Source organism: Prenolepis imparis, unplaced genomic scaffold (assembly GCF_030444845.1).
Source record: "Prenolepis imparis isolate NDT839.2.m4 unplaced genomic scaffold, iyPreImpa1.0 SCAF_8, whole genome shotgun sequence".
Classification (NCBI taxonomy): Eukaryota; Metazoa; Arthropoda; class Insecta; order Hymenoptera; family Formicidae; genus Prenolepis; species Prenolepis imparis.
The window spans coordinates 17504359-17530317 of record NW_028141166.1 but is presented as its reverse complement, the minus strand read 5'-3'; the positions used below and the strand labels follow the sequence as shown (position 1 = coordinate 17530317).

The 25959-nt window shown below is 33.2% G+C and overlaps 5 protein-coding genes across 10 annotated transcripts; 1 reads left to right on the top strand and 4 right to left on the bottom strand.

Annotated features, from left to right (window-relative positions):
* Nucleotides 1–213: 213 nt before the first annotated feature.
* Wbl (endoplasmic reticulum protein 29-like protein wbl) lies at nucleotides 214–2752 on the bottom strand. The gene is made up of 3 exons (XM_083044774.1): nucleotides 2348–2752; nucleotides 999–1397; nucleotides 214–589 (listed from the first exon to the last, which is right to left on the bottom strand). The coding sequence occupies exons 1-3, from the start codon at nucleotides 2456–2458 to the stop codon at nucleotides 350–352; spliced, it is 750 nt and encodes a 249-aa protein (XP_082900900.1). The 5' UTR covers nucleotides 2459–2752; the 3' UTR covers nucleotides 214–349.
* On the bottom strand, nucleotides 2550–5854 carry Rbbp5 (retinoblastoma binding protein 5). The gene is made up of 8 exons (XM_083044767.1): nucleotides 5682–5854; nucleotides 5382–5407; nucleotides 5128–5300; nucleotides 4711–4939; nucleotides 4108–4563; nucleotides 3591–3999; nucleotides 2771–3503; nucleotides 2550–2684 (listed from the first exon to the last, which is right to left on the bottom strand). The coding sequence occupies exons 1-7, from the start codon at nucleotides 5698–5700 to the stop codon at nucleotides 3418–3420; spliced, it is 1398 nt and encodes a 465-aa protein (XP_082900893.1). The 5' UTR covers nucleotides 5701–5854; the 3' UTR covers nucleotides 2550–2684; nucleotides 2771–3417.
* Nucleotides 5855–6019: 165 nt separating this feature from the next.
* LOC145939331 (uncharacterized) lies at nucleotides 6020–11049 on the bottom strand. The gene is made up of 10 exons (XM_083043575.1): nucleotides 10671–11049; nucleotides 10475–10551; nucleotides 9688–10030; nucleotides 8999–9331; nucleotides 8466–8748; nucleotides 8114–8279; nucleotides 7650–7789; nucleotides 7143–7470; nucleotides 6759–6946; nucleotides 6020–6316 (listed from the first exon to the last, which is right to left on the bottom strand). Exons 1-10 carry the CDS (start codon nucleotides 10762–10764, stop codon nucleotides 6244–6246), a joined length of 2025 nt encoding a protein of 674 aa, XP_082899701.1. The 5' UTR covers nucleotides 10765–11049; the 3' UTR covers nucleotides 6020–6243.
* A 128-nt stretch (nucleotides 11050–11177) lies between these two features.
* Nucleotides 11178–23374, top strand: LOC145939330 (uncharacterized). Of its 6 annotated transcripts, none has more exons than XM_083043573.1 (12): nucleotides 11178–11384; nucleotides 12004–12224; nucleotides 12701–12898; nucleotides 13561–13686; nucleotides 13918–17663; nucleotides 17829–18066; nucleotides 18368–18545; nucleotides 18807–18998; nucleotides 19257–19793; nucleotides 20052–20285; nucleotides 20410–20948; nucleotides 21057–23374. In XM_083043573.1, the coding sequence occupies exons 2-12, from the start codon at nucleotides 12031–12033 to the stop codon at nucleotides 21574–21576; spliced, it is 6702 nt and encodes a 2233-aa protein (XP_082899699.1). In that variant the 5' UTR covers nucleotides 11178–11384; nucleotides 12004–12030; the 3' UTR covers nucleotides 21577–23374. The 6 variants fall into 6 exon arrangements, with proteins under 6 accessions (XP_082899699.1, XP_082899698.1, XP_082899696.1 ...); XM_083043572.1 differs by having other exon boundaries at nucleotides 12000–12224; XM_083043570.1 differs by having other exon boundaries at nucleotides 11178–11399.
* LOC145939332 (STING ER exit protein) lies at nucleotides 23345–25273 on the bottom strand. Its single transcript, XM_083043576.1, has 4 exons — nucleotides 25052–25273; nucleotides 24613–24769; nucleotides 24200–24428; nucleotides 23345–23850 (listed from the first exon to the last, which is right to left on the bottom strand). The coding sequence occupies exons 1-4, from the start codon at nucleotides 25170–25172 to the stop codon at nucleotides 23704–23706; spliced, it is 654 nt and encodes a 217-aa protein (XP_082899702.1). The 5' UTR covers nucleotides 25173–25273; the 3' UTR covers nucleotides 23345–23703.
* Between the last annotated feature and the right edge of the window lie 686 nt (nucleotides 25274–25959).

Here is a 25959-nt window from a genome sequence, read left to right as displayed (position 1 = left end):
TGTCCGTGTATCTGTATAAAGGAACAACACGTACAACAAATAAACAACCGTATAGCAAATAGTCTTACATATCATCTTGTATAAAGTATAATCAAGAAATGCTTCATCACAATGAAATTTAATAAGGAATGAAACAATACTGTGACATATTATTTTGAATAGTGTCCAAATGTGTGTATTTTAATTAATATTTATATAAAATTTAATGAAACATAAAATAATCTATTATAAAGCAAACAATTGATATTTGAACTGAAACTCAATTATGAGATATAATTATATAACATATAATTATTAGGTATAATTATATAACATTTGGACAATCGTTAATAAATTTGATTGTGGTCCTCTATAATTCATCCCTTGCTGAAAAAGACTGCAGGATGTTTCGTCTCTCTTCCATTGTACGTTTCTTTTGATCAGATAATTTTCCTCTATAAAGAAGTCCCTGTACTCGCGTCTCTTCCGTTTGTACAAATACATCTCCCTTCTCCAAGATTTTCTCCATAGTTTTTACATAAATCTTTGCAGCCTCCTGTTGCTCTTCTGGCAAAGTCTCTTCAAAGATTCTTGCCTTCTTTAATATCTCCTAAGAAAAAGAATAGAACATTCTCTTTAGAAAGAAAATTTAGTAATATCGCAAATGTTTAATTTTATTTTAATTCTTTGTCCAAGTCAATATGTTTATAAGGCTGACATTCCAGGACTTTAGCATGATCAAATGAAATATGTACAAGAATTGAATTTGTTACTAATTCGCTGTTTTATTTCCGACTTTATTAAAAATTATTAAAAACAATTTTGTTCTATATTAAATTTATAAATAGTTTATAATTTACAACTATACAGAAAAAAATTTTTAAATACAAAGAACAAAAGAATATTTTTTAATGCTATATAATCGCTCCATTTTTTTGTTTCTCGAAAAATTATATCCTGTTTTTTTATCAAATATTTTAATAGATTATATATTTTTAATTTTGTTAGCACTAAATTACCTGTCTTTCCTGTTCGCTCGCGGCTTTGAATTCCTCGGCTAATTTATCTAGTCGTTCCACGCATCCTGGTAGGCCTAAGTATACTCTCGACTTGGATCTGATGAATCGCTTCAAGTATTCGCCGGTGAAATCGGAATCCCTCTCGGGAGTAAATGTTATCGGTCCCGATTTACCTTGGATGAATAGTAAGACTACCGGGAAGTCCTCCTTCTTGATATTATAGCGTTGCGCCAGATCGGAATTATCTTTATTACCAAAATCTTTAACGCCCACTGTGGCTATTAGGAGATCTGGCGAATCCTTGGTATCGGCTGCCACGGTCGCGTATTGTTCGTGCTTGCCACCATACGGAAATGCGACGTCGAATTTAACGAGTACCGCCTTGAATCTGGGGATCACCTGCAATAATAAAAATTTTTTTTTATGACGGAAAGTTTTCAACGGGTTCAAAAGAATATTCTTAATTGCGAAATCCTGTTAAGAAAGTTGTGAACGACTGTGCTAATAATTGAAACCGTTTTAACTGTTTCACACTCGTAAAAAGAAACACATATGCGATGAGCTATATTTCTGTGAATGCAAAATCAATGTACCCGATTGTTTATATTAAAAAAAATATATATATATATTTTTTAAATAAATGATCGAATATTTTTTCTTGGTATATCTCCAATGCATTTGCGGCACATTTTGTACTAATATTATCACCTATTCTTTAATAGTTGCAAATGCAGTCACGATTTAGCGATTATTACGAATAACATTTTGCGTCCTCCGATAATCATAATCATGATTATAATTACAATTAATTACAACGACCTACATTTTGTCAAAGAAACAATATCTCAACATTCAATCGATTCGTCGTCTAATAGAATCGATTTATTATGAATAAATATAACGCTTATATAAATCAAAGTATGGTGAAACTTGCCAACGTGGCTGATGGCTCGTAACTATAGTAACTTTAAAGCTAATAAGCACAGTGAAAAATTGTGATCGAATTATTTCATCTCATTATTTTTTTTTTGTTTAAATGCAAAGAAAATATACATATACTTTTTCTTTCTTTTCATTACAAAATTATATGTTGTAGAGTTATAAAACAAAAGTAATTTTCATAACTATATTAATTTCGTAATTTCTATATTAATTTTATCATTCAAAAAAGTCGAATTTCGTGCGATAACAAAATTTTCTTGCTTTGCAAAACACATATAAAAACAAAATATACATTTCAGACTCTAATCTAGTATATTTTATTACATATTGTTTTTTGTTTACATTGAAAGAGTCTCGATTTATATTACTCAGCGTGGAAAATTATCGATCATGCTTCTTTTCCATACCTTGTCGAAGGAGTAGGAATCCAAAGGCACGCATCCTTTGCAATCTTCACCGGTAGTAACATGATGCGAGGCGACGACGATGAGCATAAACACGAGGCTTGAGCGAATCATGATCTGTAAGAATTTCGGTGTTCCCGCGACTTCACGTGTCTGCCTCCAAGTCGATCAATTAACTACTCCGTTCCTTCGACTTTGCCGAAACGAACAGCACTGTCCTCCTCGCACGACTGTCGATGACACTTGCGCGCACGTAATAAAACACGGCGACGACGTTAACCGACCGGTGTCATACCGGTCCCGGTTGACGCATCTCGATCGAACCCATTTAATTATCTGTCTACATACGTTCGAAGAAGATCAAATCAGATATCGTATAGTTATAGAGTAGACGATACACAATCCGATAAAAATGTATATACATACATAGCCGACTTCCTCTATCCTGAGATTCTTTATTCTAAATTTTCCTCTATCCTCAATCAGCTGTTTTCCTTCACAATTGGGTTCTCCCTTATGTTGCTCTCCCGCATTCGTCACGTGATTACATGCAAACTAGAATGAGAAAGAAAATGAGATGGAACTCACGATATTTTTATTCTGTGCATATATATACAAGTAGAAGCTTTAATAAATAGAATAAGAAAATTGCGGAAGATCTTAGAACAGAGAAAATATTCGAACTTGATAATCTTATTGTTAGAATCATTGAACTCTATAATTAGAAAAAGATGCAGAGTTCGCTGAACTCCCCTCTTTGTCAGGGATTTGCTAATTGATGTCATTCTAGTATCACAGTCAAAAACATTGACTCTAACACTATCACGTTAATTTTTTTTAATTACTTATAATTTCATGTGTAATTAATTTATAAAATAACAATAAAGAATTTGAAAGAGAAGAATTGACTCGATACTTTCAGAATTTTTCACATTTGGAGATATAGATAGAAATTAATGAGAACTAATATTTAATTTTTTCTTTCAATAATCTTCAGTTTCCTTCTATGTCTATAAATATTCAATTTTTATTGTTATCTTATACATTAAATATCTTATATATTACATATTTAATTATTTTCCCTTTTTGTGTTCTAATCTTGGTCTTCCTTTTTTTGTGGCTGGTTTATCTTTTCCTTTGTTTAACAAGGGATGAATTTCTATAAATTATTAATTAATATTAGTATAAAATTAAGTCAGTATTTACAATTGTTTCTAAACATAATTATTTTATAGCGATATCTTACCACCAACTGGTGCTCCTTGTAAATCCATATCGTGCGAACGATGTTTTTTTATTGGCGCTTCATGTGCTGTTACTTGAGTATCTTCAGAATCTTCCACATCTGGAGATATAGGTAGAAATTGAAGAGAACCAATATCTTCAGTTTCTTCATCAGAGCTACAAAATGCAGCAACTCTATCAATCGATGCGACATCAACCTCTATTTCTTCATCTTGAGCCTCTTCTCCCTGTACTACAGATTTATCTTCATCGCTCAAATCAAATTCACTTTCTCTTTCTTCATATTCGACATTTTCATCCAATTCCTTAAAATCTGGTGCAAATGCAGACCAATTCTCTACCTGGTTTTGTGCCCAAATAGAAACTACACCTGATGAGATAGATGCAATTATCGGTCTCACTGGATGCCACTAACAAAAAAAAAGAATAGCGCATTTTATTATGGACACTTATTGTATGCTATTTTAATTAAAGATTCAAAGAAAAAATTATGACAAGTGTAAATTCAATTTTCTTACCACAACATCGAGTAAAAGCTCGCCCTTAGTTCCGTGTAAAATTTTCACTAAATTTCCAATACTTTTTTCCCACACGTACAATGCATGTTGTCTCGCTGATCCAGCACACACATATTCTCCATCACCAGAAAAGCAACATTTTTTCCACATTGTTTTATTTACAAGATCTTGCAATTTTTGAATTGGCTCAGGTTCACCATCCTTACCACACGCTAATATTTCAGTACTGTCATATACACGTATTACTCTATCAGATGTATTAACTAGAAAACAGGAGCCTCGTCGTGCAAATTCTATGCTCTTTACTGCTGTATTACTAGCTGTACCCTGTGTTATTTTGTAAGAAGCCTTCACGGTTAATGTCTCAGCATCTAGAACCAAGACTCTACCACGAGCATTCCCTGTATATACATAATCCCCACGTCTATCAAATGATGCTACTATGTTTAAATCACTCTGAAAAGTAATATTGTTTTTAATGACAAATGTCATTTCCATTTTCAAGTATTTGTGTGAAAAGAATTATTAGGATATTATGAAGATTGAGAATAATATATATATATATATATATATATATATATATATATATCATATAATACATACATCTTCATCAAGTGGTATAACTCTATGTGTTCCTTCAACATCAACCATAACAGCAGCATGGCGCATTGGGCATACCAGAAATTTGTTGAGATTTCTTGGATGAAACTGCACTTTCAGTATTGGAGAAGGAAATCTGTATTTCTGATCACATTCTCCAGATAGAACATCCCATATACAAACATTATTATCTGTTGAAGCACTTAACAACTTATGACCATTTCTAGACCAACTAAAAAATACATTACATTTATACTTTTAACATTTGACTTTTTCAAAAATATATTTAATTTCTTTATGTTTTCTTTCAACCCAATCATTTTTTTATCAATAATTTATCATATACTTTCACAAGTAATTATCTCAATCACTTCATGCATAAAACTTGCTCTATATTCTTGTAAACTGTCTATAACTTACCTCAATGAACAAACAGGATGTACATGGGCGCTAATAATCTTAGCTATACCACGAGTCAAAAAATCCCAGATTACAATTCTTCCATCGTTGCATCCAACGGCAAGTAGTGTCCCTCTTTTATTAAATGTACATGTTACAGCAAGAGATATACAATCTAACGTGCCATCAAACTCCTAAAAGTAATTATTAAAAACACAACGTTAATATTACTCATTATTTTATTGATAAAAATAGAATTAAAGTGAGACACATACCTCTGGATAATTTTGTCCAAATGATTCTGTGAAAACATAAACATAAACATAAAAAATATATTATAACCTATACTAAAACATATACTAGAAAAATAATTGCCAGAATTTAAAGTTAATTACTATGTGTTTACTGGAAATAACAAATAAAATTTATATTGAGAAAAATGGAAAATATAATTTTGCAAATAAAACCACCAAATATTTGCAATTAGGTACACATTTAAAATAATTGACCTCTACAATACTTTAATTTCTCATTATTATTAATCATATATTTTGTAAGAAAAAACCAGTATTTACCTAATAGTTCTAAATTCATTTTGATAAAATTTATGCGTTTATTATGATTACTGCACTACACGCGTCTGTTCGTTTTGTTTGCACTTTGCACTTTCATCAGAAAACGTCACTCCTCACTTCCGCTTTGCGTTTGAGCGAGAGAGCTGAGAGAGAGAGAGAGCGAGAGAGCGAGAGAGAGAGAGAGAGAGAGAGAGAGAGAGAGAAAAGAGGAAGTGCATTCGAGTGACGTTTTCGAATGCAGCCTCAGAAAGAGAGAAAGAAAGAATAATATATGTATGACAAATTTTATAAACAGAATTGATATTCTAATTTGTTTTTAGAAGTAATCGCAGTATATATATGTAAAATATTTTATCTAATCTAGCTTATATTATGATAATACAATAATCTTTTAGAATGCATATAACAGAGAGAAAGAGAAAGAGAAAGGACGGGGGAGTTGATATCTTATATAATACATATTTACTATTTCTCTCATATATGATATTTCTAATATTTTCAAAATGTTTACCTATATATTTTTTTAGATAACATATTTTTAGAAAAATTGGTAATTATTTTTTTAGATTGAATTATTATGCTGTATCTTATTATCGATGGCACTCTTTACTTTCTTATATTGCTCCAATATACACCTGAAAAATATATACGTTTTTTATAATAATTAATAATATTATAATTCAATACAAATAAATGAATTAGTAATTTATCTGTTTTTCAATATATTGTATCTCAAACAAAATTGTATGACAAAAATTGCAAATTTTTATTAGATATATACATCTGAATTTGCGTATTACGATGACTATATATATATATATATATATTCTCAGATTTCTTAATAATTAAAACTTCCTTTTTTATATCGCTTTTTAAATTATTATATTTAATTTGCTATATGTATCAAAAATGAAAAAAGCGAATAAAAAGCAGAACATGCAATAACATTTTCATATATCCACATATGTGTCATTAAAATGAGAATAGAAACTAAGAAAGAAAATCTTGGAACAAAGAAAATGCTTTATGTTTCTTAGAATAATAGAAAAACTGTCAAATTAGATCGATTATACTTACTTTTCGGCTGCACATTCCCCTATCCAGTCAGACGCATCAATCATCATGTTGAATAATCGTTCTAAATATTTACTAAGGCACGGCATAATTGCATTTTCCGAGTGATGTTGAAGCAATGGATGATACACATCACGTTGAGTCATGCTATTATTGCAACTCTCAATTTCTTTACTAAATATCTTCCATACCTAACAAATGCACACATCTGCGTTAATTTATTACATTATAAATATATTATATTTAATAGCATTATATATATTATTTTTATTATTATCTACATTAAATATTTATTATATATATTATATTTATTTGCATTTTATTGCAGAATAGAAAAAGCTTTGCATTCTTATCTTTACTTTCTTTTGTACGAGAGACTTTTCTTACCTGTACCCATTTTGTTGATAATGTATCTCGCAAGGATTCTCTGTGTTTAAAGCGTTGCAAAGCGTAAATAGCCTCGATACCCTCCTCAATGGTTTGGACTTCTTCAAATATTCGATCGATCAGACTTACAACCATATTCTCCAATTCTGTTACAGAGTCTCTAAACGTCTGCATATTTTTTAGCCATGTGGAATTCGTAACGTCCAGAATGTTATCGCGAACTAGTTTGACTTCCTCGAGATTCTCGTAAAATAAATTCTCTATTCGACAACAATAGTCCTCGTGTTCAGTACCCTTTGCACCGCCGATCATTCCCACTTTATTACGCCTACAGACATTATTTATATATTAGCATTTACAATATATTCATGTACTATATACTATATTATACATGTATTCTTTTATAATAAACTTTCTATATATTAATAGTTAAATTAAAATTGTGGAAATTTTTAATCTAAATAAATTATTATATATATATGGAATATTCTATTTTTTATATTTTACCTTCCAAATACGATTAAAGCGTTGCAAATCTCAATAACATCATAACATCTTTGCGCGAACGTGTCGATGCGTTTAAATACTAATTGTTCGTTTACATGCCAGTCTCTATTCGATTCAATGTGCGCAGTTATCCTGGTGACCTGTAATCGATTTTTCCGAATAAATTTATCGGATTTTAAAATAATTATATGACCGACTTCACCAATTCTCCACAAATTATATCATCCATTCGTTAAATTTATAAAAGTTCTTTAAATATAATTTTTCTGATTGTAGCTAATGCTGAAATAATTTTAAGCTTTTGGAGCATTTCATATTTAGTTGATAATGTTAATTATTTCGATTTTAATAATGAGAAAAATATAACTTATACTCTATTTCCAGATTCCGATAATTTAAAATTTGTGGAAGCTCTTGATAGAATTGGCCATTAACACATATTAATTATAAATTTTACAAGATACTTTATTGTATACGACTCTGTATGTTTCGCAACAAGAAATACATTTCCGAAGAATGTTTATTCCATTTTCTGCATCGCCTTCTAATATTGCTTGTAAATCGACATAATTCTTACATTGATGCACTATTTGAGTGCTTATGATCTCACAAAGTATCTCTATGTTGTCCCTATAGATAAACATAATTATTTTTTATCGATCAATTTTTTAATCATATGTAGATTTCTCTTCTAATTAAAATCAATTCATAATTATGACATTGGAATCTTTTTTAATGAAATAATTAATTGATAGCCTAAATATCTTAAATAATTCTAAATATCTTAACGATTCATCTATTAAATAAGATACATACGATGTGTTATAAAATGGGGATTCCGTCCAGATAAACAGTATCAAGAGCAATATTTTCGTTATGGGCTCTTCGATCTCATTCGGGCATTTCAAATCGTTGCAGGCCTCCGACAAAACATTCAGATATGCTATATTGGATGCAGCTTGTTCTAATCCTTCATGAAGTTGTAATGTCAACAATTGAAAAGAGTCTACACTCGGCGAACGAACGTTCTCCAACAGACACAATATTGATTGAATTTCTTTACTCGAGAGCTGATCATGCAAACAGCACAGATTGAAATCTGCAAATAAAACATTTTAGACCTTATCTTGGAGCATAGATATTTTAATAATTAAATCTCTGATTAAGTATTTGGTATAAGAAAAAAAAAAAAAACAATACAAAATAATTCTCTTTTTCCTGAGACAGAATGTCATTTCTTTTTTTATTTTTTAGTAGAAATTTAAAATGACGAACAATTTTGCTTACGATTTAATATATAAAATTTATGTAATATGTTTAAAATGTAACAATATATATTTGAAACTAACTTATCGCCGTCCAATGTTGCAGCTCGTCGAAAATGATTCCTCTAGTTGTGTTCTTAGACATGTTCGCTAATGTTTCTCGTATCTGTTTGATCCAATATCGTACGATCCCTTCAAATCTATCTATCTGTGCCTTTTCTGATTCTCGCAATTCATTAGAAACATATTGTTCATCTTCCTTGGATAAATCCGGCTTTTCGTCTCTCGATAGTGCTGCGACATCAGGCAAATTTTCTTGCGGCACATAAAGCTTAGTCAAACCCATTGGTTTGTAAACCGATTCGGTTAAACATGTTAAAAAATTGTGCAGATTGAAGAACAGATTATTCCTGATAACTGCTTTCGTTAAAGAAATACTTTTGTTATTTTGCTTGATCATTAATGTTATTAATGTTAATTGAAACAAGCAATTAAATAATTTTGAAATGCGATCTATATCAATTAAATTAAAGAATTAATAATTTTAAGTATAATAATAATTAATTATTAACTTCGACAATTAATTTCTTTTATCTCTCTCACACAATTTTTTATTACTATTATTATTTATTGCTTTAGTCTTATTTACTATTTATTGGATTGTACGAATTTCCTGGAAGAGTTGAAGAGTGGAATCAAAATTGTTATTTTGAATTCCAATTATAATAAATTCCTATTATAATAAGTGGATTAAATATTACACAGAAGGATACTCTCTGGCCATTCGCCATTGTTGAGTGCAGCAGGTGCATACATATTTTCCATCGCTTTCAACACACACATCATCGCATTACGATTGATGCTGCCAAAAGTGACTGTGGCGTGAAAATTATCGACGGTGAAGACGTGCCAAGGTGTCCGTAAGAAATATACAAATTCACTCTGGCCATCTTCTGGAACACTTAATCGTGCTCCCAACGTATCCATCTCGAAATATATACTTAATAATGGGTAAACTGGATTCTCGAAGTACTCGCGAATAACCTTATGACAATCCTCCTTCCAATCGGAATCCTTGATCGAAGGGAGCATCGTAAGATCTTTTATGTATTGCACCTGTGGAATAACGTATTGAATATAATATTAGTAAATCTAATAAACAATTATCACAAAAGTCTAGTTATAAATTAACTTTAAAATTTAATTAACTTTAATTGTTTTTTCAAAATTATTTCTAGTAAGAAGAATAAAAATACATTGCAGAGAAGAAATGCATCGAGTTAAATTATATATTATTTAATTTAAATGTTACATATAAATTGCAAATTTTTGAAAAACAAGTTTATATGTCAGGAAATAAAAAAATGAGAGCATATGGATTTCATTGTCAAAATACAGTCTAAAAATAAAAAAAAATTAAAATACGGAATATAAGAAATAAAAAAAATAAAAAATTAAAATTAAAAATAACAAAGTGTATTTATATATTTATATATGTTCAAACCGCAAAAAAACAAAAAAACAAAAGCATTTAAATAAATTCAACGATAAGTAACTAACCAATTTATTTAAATCCTGTTCATCAAAGACCGGCTTAATTGGTTCAGGAAGAAGTTCCTCTTCCGTTTCCGGACTTTCTGAAATATTTCAAACATATACAATAATTTTGTACTTTTTCATGATTAATTGAGTAAAATAATTTATCGATTCAGAATATGGCAAAAAAATCCAAAATATCGAGTTTGTAAAAAAGAACCTTGTCGACCAAAGTCCTCTTCATCCGTGTCCATGTCCAAGAATTCTCTATGAGGATCAATCGATGATTTTTCCACTTTCTTCGTTTTCTCCATCCTTTAATCTCTTTTATTCAACGTATGAAAAAACAATATAATAACGCAGTCGAATACTTTGTCGACAATAAATTATTGAAGACAATGAAAATGTGCAGTATTAAGTGGCTCGTAACAAAAGCACGTTGCCAAGTGATTTAATATCGATAAAACGGGTAAACCCTTGTGGAATCTAGCAAACCCCTTCGTGTAATAAATAGCTGTGACAATCATATATATGATGTTATAAACAATATAAACGACATATAATTTATTTAAAAATAAGAATGGATCGGCCATGATTACCATCATCTGTCGGTCATCTTGAGTGACTTTTTTATCGACTGTGCTGATACTGTTTTCACTACAAGTTGGCCCGAGTGATCCGCCAGTTGTCGCTGATCACGGAATCGTGTTCGCGGGCATTCGTACTCTTTGCTCTTTGGTTCTTGGGATTATAAGGAACTGACAGGTGAATTGGTGAATTCGCCTCGCCGCGATCCCTCGGTTCCAGTGATATATACGTAAAAAAGACTCGTGACAGCTCGCCGCAAAGATGCGCGAACCGTTTAGATCGGATGGGCCAACGTAATGATGACGAACGATGCTAATCGACGTGTCTGCGGATCGAAATATGCGAGGTACATACGTAACGTGTAAGTGCGATCAATAAATTATTCTTGCGGGGAAAATGCGTGCTCCAGACCGCGCTTGCCTTTCGCCGCAACAAATTTCCTCTGTCTTGCGTGACTGTCGATTTTAATTTACATTTGCGGTGCTGATTATTGATATGTCGTGAGGAATTTCACGCCAGCCGCACATTCTTCAATATTTATTGAAATTCGTCGTTTCTTGTGAGAAAAGGGGTTAGCGCTAAACTCCGGCTTTCTATATTTCGCGATCATCGAGAAATAGTTTAAGATTCGAGCCGAGCTCTAATATTGAAAACAATACTTTACTCGTTTATATTTTTTTTACAGAGTTCAATAAAAAGTCAAATTTTCATCTTAAGGCTTCATCCAAGATTTGATCTTAATTCTTTTTTAATGTCATGTATGATTTTTTTTATATTTCTCTCTCTCTCTCTAATCACGCAAACACATTCTACATATAAAAATATTGAGGTTTATATGTGAAATCTTTGATAAAGAAACATTATATTTATTCTAATCTATAATGCATTTTAGTAAAATAAGATTATTTTAATGTATAATATCCTTACACTTCTTATATATAGTATTGTGTAATTTTTTAAGGTAGGCAAGTATGAAACAGTAAATATGCCTCATGGCTGGAGGCAGGAGCGACAGCAAGCAAAATGGAAATTTAGACAAAACGCATCAGTGGCTATGCCACAGTAGTTTTGACTCTTCTATAACACTTCAGTCCTCTCCAAGTGATGAATTTAAAAAACGGAAAAGTGCGGAACAGCATCGCACTATTGTTAAAAATATCAATCAATTACGAGATAGTATTCTGAGGTAAGAAAATATTATATGTTGCACTTTTTATCTTAACAAATTTCAACACATTAATGCATTTTGTAAAGCATAATACAATATATTGTGTATTTGGGATTTAATAAAAATGTGTGTGTGTGTGTGTAAAGTATAATATATTATATACATGTAGTGTGAAATTATGTAAAGATAAACATATGTATATTGTACCTAGTCGACACTTCTCTCATGATATGTTTGAAATAATTCTACATATACCTTAATGAACCAATTAATTGTTGCACAATTTTATTATATATATTTTTGGTAATTGTGTCGATGTGTAATTTCTCTCCAGCTGTTTTTTTTTTTATATGTACAAAATAAATTTAACTATACGTTTAAAAAGAATGAACACATTAGAGCTCAAGGGGGTATTTATATACACACACATACATATATATACGTGTACGTGTGTGCGTGCGTGTATGAGACTGAAAGAAAATTTTTTATTATAGAATATTTACGGATTCCTTGTATTGTGATCTTAATATAATACATGGTTACAAAGTAATCCGTATAAACCAGTGTATCGTTAGAGCAAGATCACCACACTTGTATGAAGTTCTCAAACCTTATTTTATTTACACTAACAATACGATCCATTGCATTCTTGATAAAGCCGGACTTTTTCATCAAATTGAAGATTTCGTAAGGTATTGCTATACCATTAATTATTTGTATAAGAATCGTCTGAATGAGAACAAATCTTCATTATTATATTTGTTTGCATGCATTTGGTCTAATACAGTGTGATGTTCCTTTCATGTTTCCTTTTTACACTGCATAAAATTGTTTATCTAGTTGATTTCGCACAAAGTTGTACATTTTTTTTTATTTTTTTTTAAATCCACAAGAACCAAAATATAATATTTGTAACTATATTTGAATGTGAGATGTGCTTCCCTAAATTTTTGGACATTTTTTATTTATAATAATATGTAAAAAACGGAATAACATTTTTCTAAATATTATTAATATTGCATAAGATTTGTGAAATATTTGCATCCCATTATTGAAAGAAAAATTAGATAATCATAGGATATTATTTTACTTTCTATTGAGATAGAGAACAACTTTTATAACAAATATTATTATTGAGAGATTTCGTTGTATGTACATTAGATATAGATGTATAAATTTGTTGTACAAATTTTTCAAACCACTATTATTTTAAGCATGCTAAACTATGTCTACTTTAACACCTGTCAATACTTATTAATTAAATTTTATTGTGATTATATTAAAACAGACACGTTATCATATATTTTTGTTTAACTCATGTTACTTATTTTTAACATTTGTGTACAAATTACAGGCTTCTATATAGTAATTTGGATTTTACTCAAGAAGAGCAATTGTTGGTGGAAATTATTTTGAATACAAATTACAAGTGTCGCTCTTTAAATTACTCTGATTGCAGTATATCCCACATTGATGACAGGTCAGATTTATTAATAGATCTTATAATAATTTTTATATAATCTAGATTTTCAATAAATTGAACCTTTTATAAATTTCAAAATTTTTATGAAGACAAAATTTAAGACTAAGATTTAATATTCAAAATTCACTAAAATTGAAAGATAATATTGTGTTTTCTTGTTAAGCTACTCTTGTCTTTACAGGCACTATGATTTTTTTGTCACATTTCATAAATTCGTGTTATCCACAGAATATGCGAGAAATGTTGGACGTCGAGCTGTGACGCGCAACAACATCTTCAGGAAGTAAAGGAGTATGTCGTAGTGGATGCGAGTCCTGCTGCATCAGAAATGGCTGATTCCGGTCTGGAGACAGGTTCGATAAGTCCGCACGAGAATACGACGTATTCCGAGAACTCCAGCACGGACTTGGAAGTGACGCCAGCGGCCACGGAATATACCTCCGCCAATGACGACGATTCGGATCGGATACGCGCGAGCGAGCGAGTACGCGACAAGGGCGGCCGTAAGACACTCTTGTTACACGACGAGCATCGGGAGTCGCTCAATAATGACGATTTCTGCGGGAAGAATGCAACGCAGTCCGAATCGAACAACCATAGCACAACGTGCTCCTCCCTGGAAACGGAGCATCCGCCCGCGGATAATAATACCTCGGACAACGCACAGGAGGCGAAACTGAACGCCGAGGAGATCTTCCAATATGAGAGCCAGATGTTGAGCGAGCCATTCTACGAGTCGGACTGCGGCAGCGATGAAAACGAGTCTTTTGAATTCATCGAGCCTGTCCCCTCGGTGAGCGGCGATCATGAAGAAAAATGCTTCGCGAAGTGTAAACTGAAGCGGAAAATACAATCGGATGCGGAAGAGTCGGAAAGTACAACGGTCGAAACGGAATCTGATCATTCTCGCCCTATCGATAGCACGACGACGACGACAGGCCGTAACAGTTCGTCCACGAGCGGTTATTACTTCATCGATGCATCTACTCTGAATGACGAGGTGGACATTGTGTCTACGAATGTGACGAAGAATCAGTTCGCCAACAATAACACGCCGTATTCCTTCGCGTTTTCCTCAAATTACGTGGATTACGCGTCGTCGTCGGACAAGTCGAATAATCCCGTAGAAGAACAGTCGTACAAGTTTACTCCGCTTAAGACACTAAGTTTGCAAACTGGTCACGAACGAGTGGCGGAGTTCGAGCGAGAATTGAAACTCACGGAGTACCTGCAACCGCTTCCGGAATCGCGTAAAGTAAAGCGAGTAGATTCCGCATCGGAGGAGAAAGCGGACGGTAATAAGCCGACGGAGAAGGAATCGCTCGCGGTAGAGATCAAAGAGGCGGACAGTGGAGAGAGCGCGCATCCTTCCCCGTGTCCCGATAACAACACGAGATTGAGCAACGATGAGAAAACGGAAACGTCGAGCAACGCCGAGGCGACAGGAAACAAAGACGCGAACGACGCGAGCGCGAACGAGGACAGACGACCGTCGCTTATCAGGAGAAACACATTCGAGCTGGACTCCAACGACGAGAAATTGTCCGTTTTGAGACAAGAGTACGAGCGTCGACAAGGTAATCTTATCTTTCAAAGCGCCATTCCGCAATACTCGGGCCATCGCGTGGACGATGACTCCATTTGCCACGCACCTTCCGATTCCGTAGTTTCTGTTGGGGTCACCGAACCATCGATCACCTTTACACCCGACGTTCAGATAGCTGCTAACACTCAGGACCCGGTTACGTATCATTTATTGGATAGTTGTGAATACAATCAAACGCAAACGCCGCAAAAGAGTCACTTACAATCCGACTTTAATAGATCTTGCACAATTTATCCCGTAATTAAGAGCGCCAGCGATAAATCTATCTTAGATTGCGCCACGGACTCGGACGACGCAGCGTCCAATCATTGCAGCAACAGTTTGCCGGTTACTTTGAACTCTATTCTGGAAAAGAGTAATCGGTTAGAGCCTATAAAGAAAATTAAACAAAGCGACGAGACTACTCCGATTATTTCTGGTGGTGTTAGCAGCACGGACTATTCCGTCAAACCTACGGACAGTCCCACAGTACGACGCAAAACAGAATGTACGCCGATCGTCTCGGGTGGCTCGGTGATCATGAACAAGCCTGAAGTCAAGGCCCGGCCCTCCAGAATGTCTTCCTCCATGACCGCCTGGGTAGTCGATATGAGCGACTGCGGTAAGCAGGAATCTGGTTCCCGAAACAACTCGCGAAACATGTCGCAAAGCTTCTCCACTTCCGAATGTATCAAGAAACCTGTGCAAAAGTCAACCAATTGTGAGAAACAGAGTAGTTTAGGATTCTTCGTTAATTTAAAGGACGTGAATGATATCGAACCAACAACCGAACGCGATCACTCGCTCGAAAGAAAGGGACGTGAGGGTAAACCTTTTTGCGAGTTTTACGTAGATATCTCTGACAAGAATAATGATACTAAAGTCAAACCATCCGAGAGGCGAGGGAGTGTTAAGAACGATACTCTTAAGGAAGGCGAGAAGAAGAATATTTTCTCAATGTTTATCGGTCTGAATGATACGCACGACGAAAGCGATAGAAACGTCACGACGCACAGGCGAAGCTTCTCGACGATACCTACTAAATCGATGGACACCAAGACTGACGATAGTAGTTCCAGAGACAACAGTAGCACCGCGGGAAATAATCAGCCGCAGGAACAAAAGAAAGAGACATCCAAACCCAGCGTCTTCATGTTCATAGAGTCCGATTCTCCTGTGGTGAGAAGACGGACGCTATCCACCTCGCGACCGACGTTCAAACGGCACTCCTGGAACACGGACAAGACGCAGTCAACGAATGGCAACGGCAACGGCAACGGTAATGGTTGCGTGGCAAAGGAACTTATGTTCAGGAAGGAGCACAAGCGCGCGCATAGCATTTCGATGGACGGTCGCGGCATCTTGAAGCGATCTCAGGCGAAGACGAGCTCGTCCAGCCACTCGTTGAGCGACGCGGCCAAAGCAGAGTTTCGCAATCATAAGGACTCCAAGACTCTGCAGGATCGTGAGAGTAACTCCAATAACATGGACACGTCGTCCGAGGACGTGTTCGAGTTCGACGTAAGGGACACTCCACCCAACTCCCACGTAGAGATCGAAAACGAGGAGCAATTGCGCAGTAGCGTGAACCAGCGCAGTTGCGAGTACAAGGATATGATTTCCGGTCGGGTGGAAAACTTGGAGGTCAGCGAGACGAAGGGACACGAGGACGAGTTCTCGGAAACCTCCGCCTGGGAGAAAACTTGTACAGAGAGCACGGAAGGGCAAACACGTAAAAGCGAGACATTCGACATCAGCAGTGGACCATCACCGGACAGCGATAACCACGACTACGAATTGAACGACTTGCTGAACGGCGAAGTTTCGGGTGTCAAAGACAGGCCGCAAATAATAACCGCGGGAAGCAGCAGTAAGATATCGGAGACCCGCAAATCGCTGAGTGAGACCATCAAGAAGATCGAGTGCGAATTGAAGGAGCCGGAGTACGATAATGTGAAACGACAAATGTATGATTGTCGTTCGTCGAAGAAGGACGGGAAGGCCGGACGTAATTCGAAGAACTTGCATTCGGATTCCGATAAGACGGGTTCCTCCTGCTTCGTACGTCTGTCGGACTTAGATAGAACGCCGATCGCTAGTCATAATGCGTCCGATGTCCCGATCAAGGGTGACAGAGACACGCAGTATCGGATGAGCAGCAGTATTCCGGAAACGTCGTGGATAGAGAGCAAGCTGGCGATAACAACGAGGAACAGCGGTCCGATCAGGCCGGTCTCTAGGAAACTAGCTTCTGTCATGAGCACGTCGCTTCCGTCCAAACAGAAATCCCCGCTGGAGGATCTGACTGCGGCCGATTGCGAAGGGGAAGGAATTATTTCCGAATCCGATCTCAGCAGCATGCAGAGCAGTATGGGACGTTCCGGAGCGGGTACGTCATCGCAAACATTAATTCTTTAGCTTTGTGTATTACACAAAATTATATATAAATTATATATGATCACGAAATCTTCCAGCTTTGGAAAAATTTTGGCTCCGTGCTTGAAATTGATTAAATATTTAAAAAATACTAATAATTTCTCTTCTCTGGTTGTAGAAGGCAGCACGGAGGAAACCGAAACGTCGAGCATAGCTGGTGCAAAACCGTACAATAGGCTGGGCGAAGATTTACTAAGAATGTTCTTGGAGGAGATCAATCCTGACATTACGATAGACGTGGCTGGCCGGCATATAAGGGCACATAAATGTATATTAAGTTCTCGTTGCCAATACTTTGCCGCAATTTTGAGCGGCGGATGGATCGAGAGTGCAGGCAATGTTATTTCTCTGCAAGGGTATGCATCAAAAACTTAAAAATATATAATATATCTAGGAAAAAGTTGCATATCCGTGACAGTTTTTTGTATACTTTACATGTTCATTAATTCAATATTAATTATAATTTAATTATATTATAATTATTAATTATAATTTATAATTAATTGTAATAGAATTATTATAATTTAATATTAATATATTAATAATTTAAATAAATGGTACATCAATATGCATCTTTCATTTTATATAATTATAATTTGATATACTGCATTTTCATATAAATGACTTTAACATTATCTGTTAATACTTCTGTTCTAGGTATTCTTATAATGCAGTTCATTTTGCATTATGCCATATCTATAGTGGAGAAAGTAATATACCAGATTCTATAAGTATTGTTGAATTGGCGACGTTAGCTGATATGTTGTGTTTAGAAGGTCTTAAAGAAGTTATAGGATACACGCTTAAGCTTAAATATTGTCACTTGTTTCATAAGGTAAGAATATTTTTATATCATCTCTTTTGCTAACAAAAATTAATAGTACCAATATATGTGAGATATTTATGAAATGTGTTAACTACAATCAGAAACTTGTGTTACGTCATAATGTTTGAAAGCAAGTTAATTACTATTAAAAATGCAAATTATTTATCTTTCAATTTGCAATTTATTTAATTTTTAATCTGCAGAAAGAAGCAGAAGTTTCATATGTAATTTTTCTGGATTATTATATTTCTGAATGTTATTACATTTCAGCCTTGCCAAATATGTGCTGTTGGAGTGTTAGAATGTATGCCGTTAGCTGCAGCTTATGGTCTGGATGAAGTGTATCGAAAGTCACTTAGATGGATTACGAAGCATTTTGTACGAATATGGCCATGCAAGGCATTTGCGACTCTCCCGAGAGAACTAATGGAAAAATGTTATCATCAACATATAGTGCATATGGTATGTATCTGTAAAAAAAAAACAATGTATTGAGGATAATGTAAATAAGTGTGATTTGCATCAAATAATTTATTCAACAAGAAATTGTCAGTATTTTTTCTCACAGCTGCAACTCTTTATAAGCAAATTTTCGATTTGTATTGCAATTCTAATTCTTTAAAAATAAAAATTACAAATTGTTTAATGCTTTTTCGTAGATATAAATAAATTTTCAGTGTTTTATTGACAAATTTTCTTTTTTCATGCAATATATTGTAGTCTACCGACAATGTACTCCAAACTATGATGGATTGCGACAAACTGTTGGCGACTCTGCCAAACGTGCGATGGGCAGAGCCAGTATTTCGGATGGTGTCGAATCTATTGGAGACGTCGATCAAATTCCTGTCGGAGAATTTCGTAGGCGTCCTGGGAAATGAAAATTTCCAGTCGCTCGGTTGCGAGTTGACGTGGAACATTAGTCGTTTGGAGGATAATTTTCTAACGGCCATTGAACAATTACCGCCCGAGCAAGCGTGTAAAAGTTATTCCAAATTGAATAAAATGCTACTCGCGTCGCAGACGGACGATCTTCAAGGTAGAATCAAGTGGGGACCACTATTCATCGATTTTCTGCAAAAACTTCAATCTCGCGTGGAAAAGTGTTTGGTGCGTGATGCAGCGCGTGCCGCGAGAACTACTACCTGGTTGAAAATGGATTTGGAACTTCGCAGAAGGATACAGGAGTTAGCTTGCCTCGTGATCTTGCCTCACGAGACTACAAAACGCCTATCCAGACATTCAAATTTCTTGAAGGCAAGCATTATTTTCCCTAAAAAGATCCAAAAATATTCATCTCAAAAGAAATAAAAATAATATAATATATAATAAATTTTTATATTAATATATAATATATAATAAATAATATAATAAATAAAAGTTAATAAAACACTATCCAAGAACTTATGAATCATAATCTACATTGATTTTTAATTGAATTGGAGTCTCTTTTATACTATTACCTTCATATCTGCAGCATTCTTTTTCTAAAATTTCAAATTCTGTTTATTAAAGGAACCTCAGGTACCGCCTAATCGCTCGACGATAAATCGCAGCTTAGATTTGAAACGCGTAAAAATGGCAATTTCGGAACATAATGACAAAACTTTGAAGCAAACACCATCGTCTAAGCAAACGAAGAAAGTTTTGGGTAAGCCAAAAACGGATCCGCTTGAGCGTAAGATGCAAGAGGATAAGCAAGTTGTTTCTGAAACCGTGAGACCGAAATCATGGCCTAACAAGGTAGAGGTATGTCTAAAATTTTGACAATTTATTTATAATTTGAAAATTATTAGTATCTCCAACATTTTCAGAAATCAACTTTAAATTTATTTTAAACAATTTATCATTAAAATAATATATAATTGCGTAGATAAAGTCTAGATACTTGGAGCCGAAAAACAAATCTGTTCCGAAGGAGAGTACGCCTACGACGCATCACGTTGATAAGATCGTGCAACAACGGCGCAAGATTATGATTTCTTCGTCCGATTCATCGCGCACTTCCAGCCCGGCGATGAAACGCGCGATAGATAAGAAACCGCTGTCCAAAATAAAGTTGCCGGTGAAAAAAGACGTAAAAGCTCTCTCATCGGACAGTTTGACAGAAGCAAACGCTTCCGGTCGAAGTGGCGGTAGCAAGAGGGACTTGATCAGCAAGAGCTGCGGTATCACAAGACCCGAATCGCCTTCCTTCAAACAGAAAGGCACCGAGATAGGATTATCGATCGATTCTTTGGAGACTAAGAGTAAGCCGGTCGCCATCGTCAAAAAGAAGACCAATAAGATGGATACGTCAATGTCCACCGACAGTCTCATGACGGAGATAACGGCGACCCCAAAGTCCACTGTGTCTAACAAATTGTCACCTACTTTGGCAAAAGCTGCAAGCAAAACGCAGACTTATGATAGGTGAGATGAAATTTGACATTACTTATTTTTTTCAATAATGTAACTTGCAATAAATGTATTAATTTCATCGATTATTTACCTGAAAAGATTAACTTTGTATTCAAATAGGACGAAGAAAAGCTCACCACCAACGCAACAAAAGAGTCCACTGACAGCCATCAGAAAACCTCCAAGATCATTGGAAGGTTCCACTGCTGCCAGTCGCAGCAGAGCCGCTGCTATTAGCAGTACATATTACGGTTCACCAAGTTTGCGCAGAAACTTATTGGATGCTGCGAGGACGCCGGACGTCCCTGGCAAACCGGTGAACGCAGTAGCTCTCTTCAGGACGCGACAGATGCAGCCAAATACTCCTCCCAACACGAGAAGAGAGAGGAAAGAAACGCAGAGCTCTGACAGCCCCAGCAAGAAATCCTCTCCGAAGTCTAGTGCCACTAGTAGGATGAACAAATCAATGATTACTGGTAAGAGAATTGCCAGCAGCAAAGTCGATGACAAAGTTAAAAGGTGCCATAACGGGGAAGCGCAGAAGCAACCCACAGTAGGTTCGAGATCCGGTACGTTTCTTAAGGATGAACCTACAATACTTAAGAAAGTGGACATTAAATCGTCGCAAATTAATACTTAATAATGCTATTAATGGCTGGATAATCCTACTAATCCTACTAAAATATGCATTGTCGACAGAACATTTGTTTCTCTGTGCTGCAAATTATCAGCATTATTAAGAAAAAGTTTTTTTGTTCATATCGTCTTTAAACGTATCCTAAATTTCTAAAATATCAAAAACTTTTTAAATTATTACATCACTACGTAGTTATGTTTACGCATTCTAGTTTCAAAATTGATTTAATCTCTTTAGGTGAAAGAGTACCTGAAATTATTATGACATTTTAATATTCCTGGATGGAGTCATGGACGTTTTTTTACGTTTAATATATGTCGACAATGCATTAAGCATATGTATCTCAAAAAATCCAGATTGATAGAGAACTGTCGCTGGTAACTGCAAACGTGATAATTCCAATCGAGGAATCGTATTATATGTAAGATAGAAAAATGTAATTTTAATTTAAGGAAGGAATTTTTGGGATTATCGTTAAAGGAATACGCTCGAGTTGCATTTATTAGTTTAATAGAAAACGTGCTATAATTATATCTTACGACGACATTCAAATAATTGAATAATTTTCAATTTTTGAATAAACAATTTTTAATATTTCCTGCTCTTCTAATAGCAAAATAATGCAGAAAAATTCCTCATTGATAAGAAATCAGATATACGGGTTATCTCCAAGAAAAGTGTGTATCAAGTCTTTGTTCTTCATATAATCCATGCATTTTTTTGTTAACAAAATAATGCATTATTCAAAGGGATTCTCAAAACTCGCAACTTTTTTTAGACTAAATTTAAAAGCTAATATTTCTCTATAAATTCTTATAATTATATTTTAGAAATACAAAAAACTTTATACAGTTTTATACAAGTCATATATTTTTGAAATTATCAAACAGTTAATAATTACTTGGAGTTTTACAAGTTTTAATCATAAAATTTTCCTATCTTTCTCTTTCTTAATTTAAAAATTATTAGGTAACTCATAATACATCAAACTGTGTTAATTGAGACTTCTTAATTAAAGATTTAAGATTTGCAAATTCTTAAATTTCGTAAGAATATTTATTTACAGTTACAAAAATATAAAATAAGTTTAAAAATTTTGAATAGTCTTAGATTCTAATAATTTTTATACATAATTTTCATGCAAATATAAAATGATAACACAGTAAGATGATTAATAAACTAATTGGATATATGAAAGATTCCAAAATAATATTTTGAAAGAAATGTACGAGAAAATTTATTCAAGAACAAAGACTTGTAATCAGGTTGTGCACTTTTCTTGAATTAATCTGTGTATTGCACAATTAAAATGTAAGTAAAATATGACGATATTGATTATGGACGGATGTGTACTTAAATGAACAGAATCTCTCTCTTTACTACATGTATACATTAATGTCTCGTAGTTCTGCACATATGTGGCGTTTCATAATCTATAGATAAAAGAACGTGGTCAGTTATACAATTTGTTTAGATAGCTCTTCCATCTTACCGCGTAAATACACGCCATATCACTGCGAATTATTTCATAATAAATAAGTACCATTTTTCTAGATGCTATATTTAATTATTACTAATTGAGGTTGCCATTTTATGAACTAATTCCGACTGCAAGTAGCATCCACTTCACTTGCAGTCATTTATCGACAAATTATATGTATAACCAATGTATTTATTTATTAAATTTCTATCTCTATTTTGCAATGTACATTTCTACGCAATATTTGTATCTAGTCATTTATAAATATTTTAATTATTTACCTTTGTGTAATGTTAATAAATATGTCGATACAATGTTAAATGTTTTTATTAAGTTTCTCGTCCCTATTATATATTCTTCGAACAATCTTTATAAATTCCTAATACCCAAACAATAATGTCTTTCTTTAAGACTTACAAACTATTAGATACTTGATTTTTGTAATTAGATTTTTGTAATTAGAAATTTTTTTCGCATTTTAGACTTGTCAAAAGGAAAAATATTGTAATCTTCTTACTCATGATACAAGTGTACAACAAATGAATTAATTTATTTTTATTAAGTGTAAATATGTAGTAAATTTATGTATATAAGACTCCAAGTTCATTGGTAAATTCAACTCTTGGCACCAAAATATTCTCGATGAAAAATCAAACATCCAGTAATGTTCCTCTAGGTCTTGCTCGCTTTGAATCTGTTTCAGTGGATGGTATAGCTTTTCGTTTATTCATACCTTTTCTTTCTAACTGTTTTTCTATGATGCGTGCATTGTTTGCATATGAATCTGCAACTTCTCTCTGAAATTTTAAATATTTTATAATATAAAAGATTGTTTCATTGTGTGTGTTAAAAAATAAATAATACAAATCAAATTAAACACAAATTAAACAAATCAAATTAATCAAAAAGTACATAATAAGTTAAAACAACATTTAGTGTGGACAAATATATTGTATATTCAAATAAATAATTTAAATATAAAAAATATTTAAAAATCTTATTCAACTTTTAATATTTATCTTGTCATATCTAGTCATCACATCCTGCCATATAATGTGTCATAAAAGTATAAATCATTTTATACTTTTTCAGTTTCTGATTGTGCTCTATTTTGACATACATAACATAAATTAAAATATGACTTACAGCTTCAATTTCATCCTCTTCCTCATCAATTGTGGACACGGTAACAGAACTGAACTTTCCCATATTCTTGGTATGCTTTGTAACCATTATTTTTTTAGGTTTCTCAATGGCCACTTGATTATAAATGTCTGTCATAGGACCATCGCCAGAACTTTTTATTACCGAATCTTTTACTATAAATACTATATTTGCTCCTGGATCATGCTTATAGTATAGCAATAAGCCACATCTGTCATAAATAAAAAAAAAATTATATTAAACAGATGAAATACTTATTCTGTAAATTATGAAAAATAAGTTTTCAATGTTTCTACATCTATATACAAAATAGATGTATATTGAAATAACTAATGAGAGATGAATATATTTTCTGATTATATGCAATGCGATTGAATAAAGAGAAAACTTTGTACTTTTTGCACTTTTGTCTATACTGTTTTTCTATTCCCTCTGGACGCTTGAGAAATACAATCTCATCTCGCTCCGAAGTCATTTTATGAGCATGTTTGCTGCCATCAATTACCCTCGCTCCATCTCTTTTTCTTAGTGGCAATTTATCAATTGCGCAATCTATAAGTAAAAATCAACACAATTTATAAACATTTGAGTAATTCATGCTTTTTTTATATATTAACAATATGATATTGTATTATAAATAGTATTGATATTAATTCAAGATAATTCAAATGCATCTGAAAACCATTCTTTTACGGAACGTTTTCCGAAATGTTCGCAATAATACTGAAAATAAAATTTCCTCTTCATCGTAAAGCCAAAAAACTTTTGCTGTAAACTACTTTCTCGAATTAATAAATATAATGTACGATTATTAATGAATAGATCAATTCTAACCTAGAATTAGAGTCATCTGACCGCATAAACAATAATAAATATGCAGTGGCTTCTCCTCACTATATTCCTCTTGATCTTTCGTATCGGAGCATATAATGCTCCTGGACACTACTTTTGGCATAATTTACTCAATTATTTATTCACTTCAAATCTATAAAAATTCTACTTTCAGTCTGTTGTGTCTCTATCCTCCTTTACATCTGCAGTGCAATCTGTCATCTGTCATCTGTCATCTTCATACATGAATGTATCTTATTTATCGAGTATTTTTCTAATATATCTATTTGCCATTTTACAGTTTGTATTTTTTACGAATATATCGAATAACTTTTGAATTCTTTTATAAATTAATTCTATTTACATTATATATTTTCAGTGTTGTGCTTAGATGATTTTAAAATTAGCTAGATAAAGATGAGATAAAAATATGTAAATTCATCTTAGATAAGATAAAGATAATTTTGTTTTAAATGTATCTAGATAAAAGATAAAATTATATGACGATTCATCTAGATAACTTCCAGATAATATTATTTTTAAAATCACTTATGTAAACAGTTAAAAAATGTAAATAAATAAAAATGTAATGTAAAATAAAAAAAATGGAAATTATAAAAGAGATATAAAAATATATTCATAGTTTTTTATTTATAAGTTTTTATCGTTTACTGCTCAAGTTCTACTATACTTAAAATATTTTCATATGCTATGAAACACAAAATCAAATTATCTGAATATTATTTTAGATAATTTAGTAAAGATAACACTTTTTTTTATCTAAGGTGCAGATATAGATAATACATTTTTTATTATCTATATAAAGATAAGATAACGCCAAAATTTCATCTAGATGATCATCTATAATCTATATAATTTTATTTAGATAACAGCAAACACTGTATATTTTA

What these genes read in the sequence shown, in the direction of transcription:
- Rbbp5 (XM_083044767.1), bottom strand. An exon ending in TTATACCACTTGATGAAGAT is followed by an intron (nt 4,564 to 4,710) that starts GTATGTATTATA and finishes ATTACTTTTCAG; the next exon opens with AGTGATTTAAACATAGTAGC. An exon ending in AGCTTTTACTCGATGTTGTG is followed by an intron (nt 4,000 to 4,107) that starts GTAAGAAAATTG and finishes TTTTTTTGTTAG; the next exon opens with TGGCATCCAGTGAGACCGAT.
- Wbl (XM_083044774.1), bottom strand. Translation starts at nt 2,458, where the DNA reads ATGATTCGCTCAAGCCTCGTGTTTATGCTCATCGTCGTCGCCTCGCAT. An exon ending in ATTCCTACTCCTTCGACAAG is followed by an intron (nt 1,398 to 2,347) that starts GTATGGAAAAGA and finishes TTATTATTGCAG; the next exon opens with GTGATCCCCAGATTCAAGGC. An exon ending in CGAGCGAACAGGAAAGACAG is followed by an intron (nt 590 to 998) that starts GTAATTTAGTGC and finishes TCTTTTTCTTAG; the next exon opens with GAGATATTAAAGAAGGCAAG.
- LOC145939332 (XM_083043576.1), bottom strand. Translation starts at nt 25,172, where the DNA reads ATGCCAAAAGTAGTGTCCAGGAGCATTATATGCTCCGATACGAAAGAT. An exon ending in TCAGATGACTCTAATTCTAG is followed by an intron (nt 24,770 to 25,051) that starts GTTAGAATTGAT and finishes TTTTACTTATAG; the next exon opens with ATTGCGCAATTGATAAATTG. An exon ending in TATAGACAAAAGTGCAAAAA is followed by an intron (nt 24,429 to 24,612) that starts GTACAAAGTTTT and finishes TATTTATGACAG; the next exon opens with ATGTGGCTTATTGCTATACT.
- LOC145939330 (XM_083043573.1), top strand. Translation starts at nt 12,031, where the DNA reads ATGGCTGGAGGCAGGAGCGACAGCAAGCAAAATGGAAATTTAGACAAA. An exon ending in TATGGGACGTTCCGGAGCGG is followed by an intron (nt 17,664 to 17,828) that starts GTACGTCATCGC and finishes CTCTGGTTGTAG; the next exon opens with AAGGCAGCACGGAGGAAACC. An exon ending in AAAACGCAGACTTATGATAG is followed by an intron (nt 20,949 to 21,056) that starts GTGAGATGAAAT and finishes GTATTCAAATAG; the next exon opens with GACGAAGAAAAGCTCACCAC.
- LOC145939331 (XM_083043575.1), bottom strand. Translation starts at nt 10,764, where the DNA reads ATGGAGAAAACGAAGAAAGTGGAAAAATCATCGATTGATCCTCATAGA. An exon ending in TCCCCATTTTATAACACATC is followed by an intron (nt 8,280 to 8,465) that starts GTATGTATCTTA and finishes GTTTATCTATAG; the next exon opens with GGACAACATAGAGATACTTT. An exon ending in GCTTTAATCGTATTTGGAAG is followed by an intron (nt 7,471 to 7,649) that starts GTAAAATATAAA and finishes TAATGTCTGTAG; the next exon opens with GCGTAATAAAGTGGGAATGA.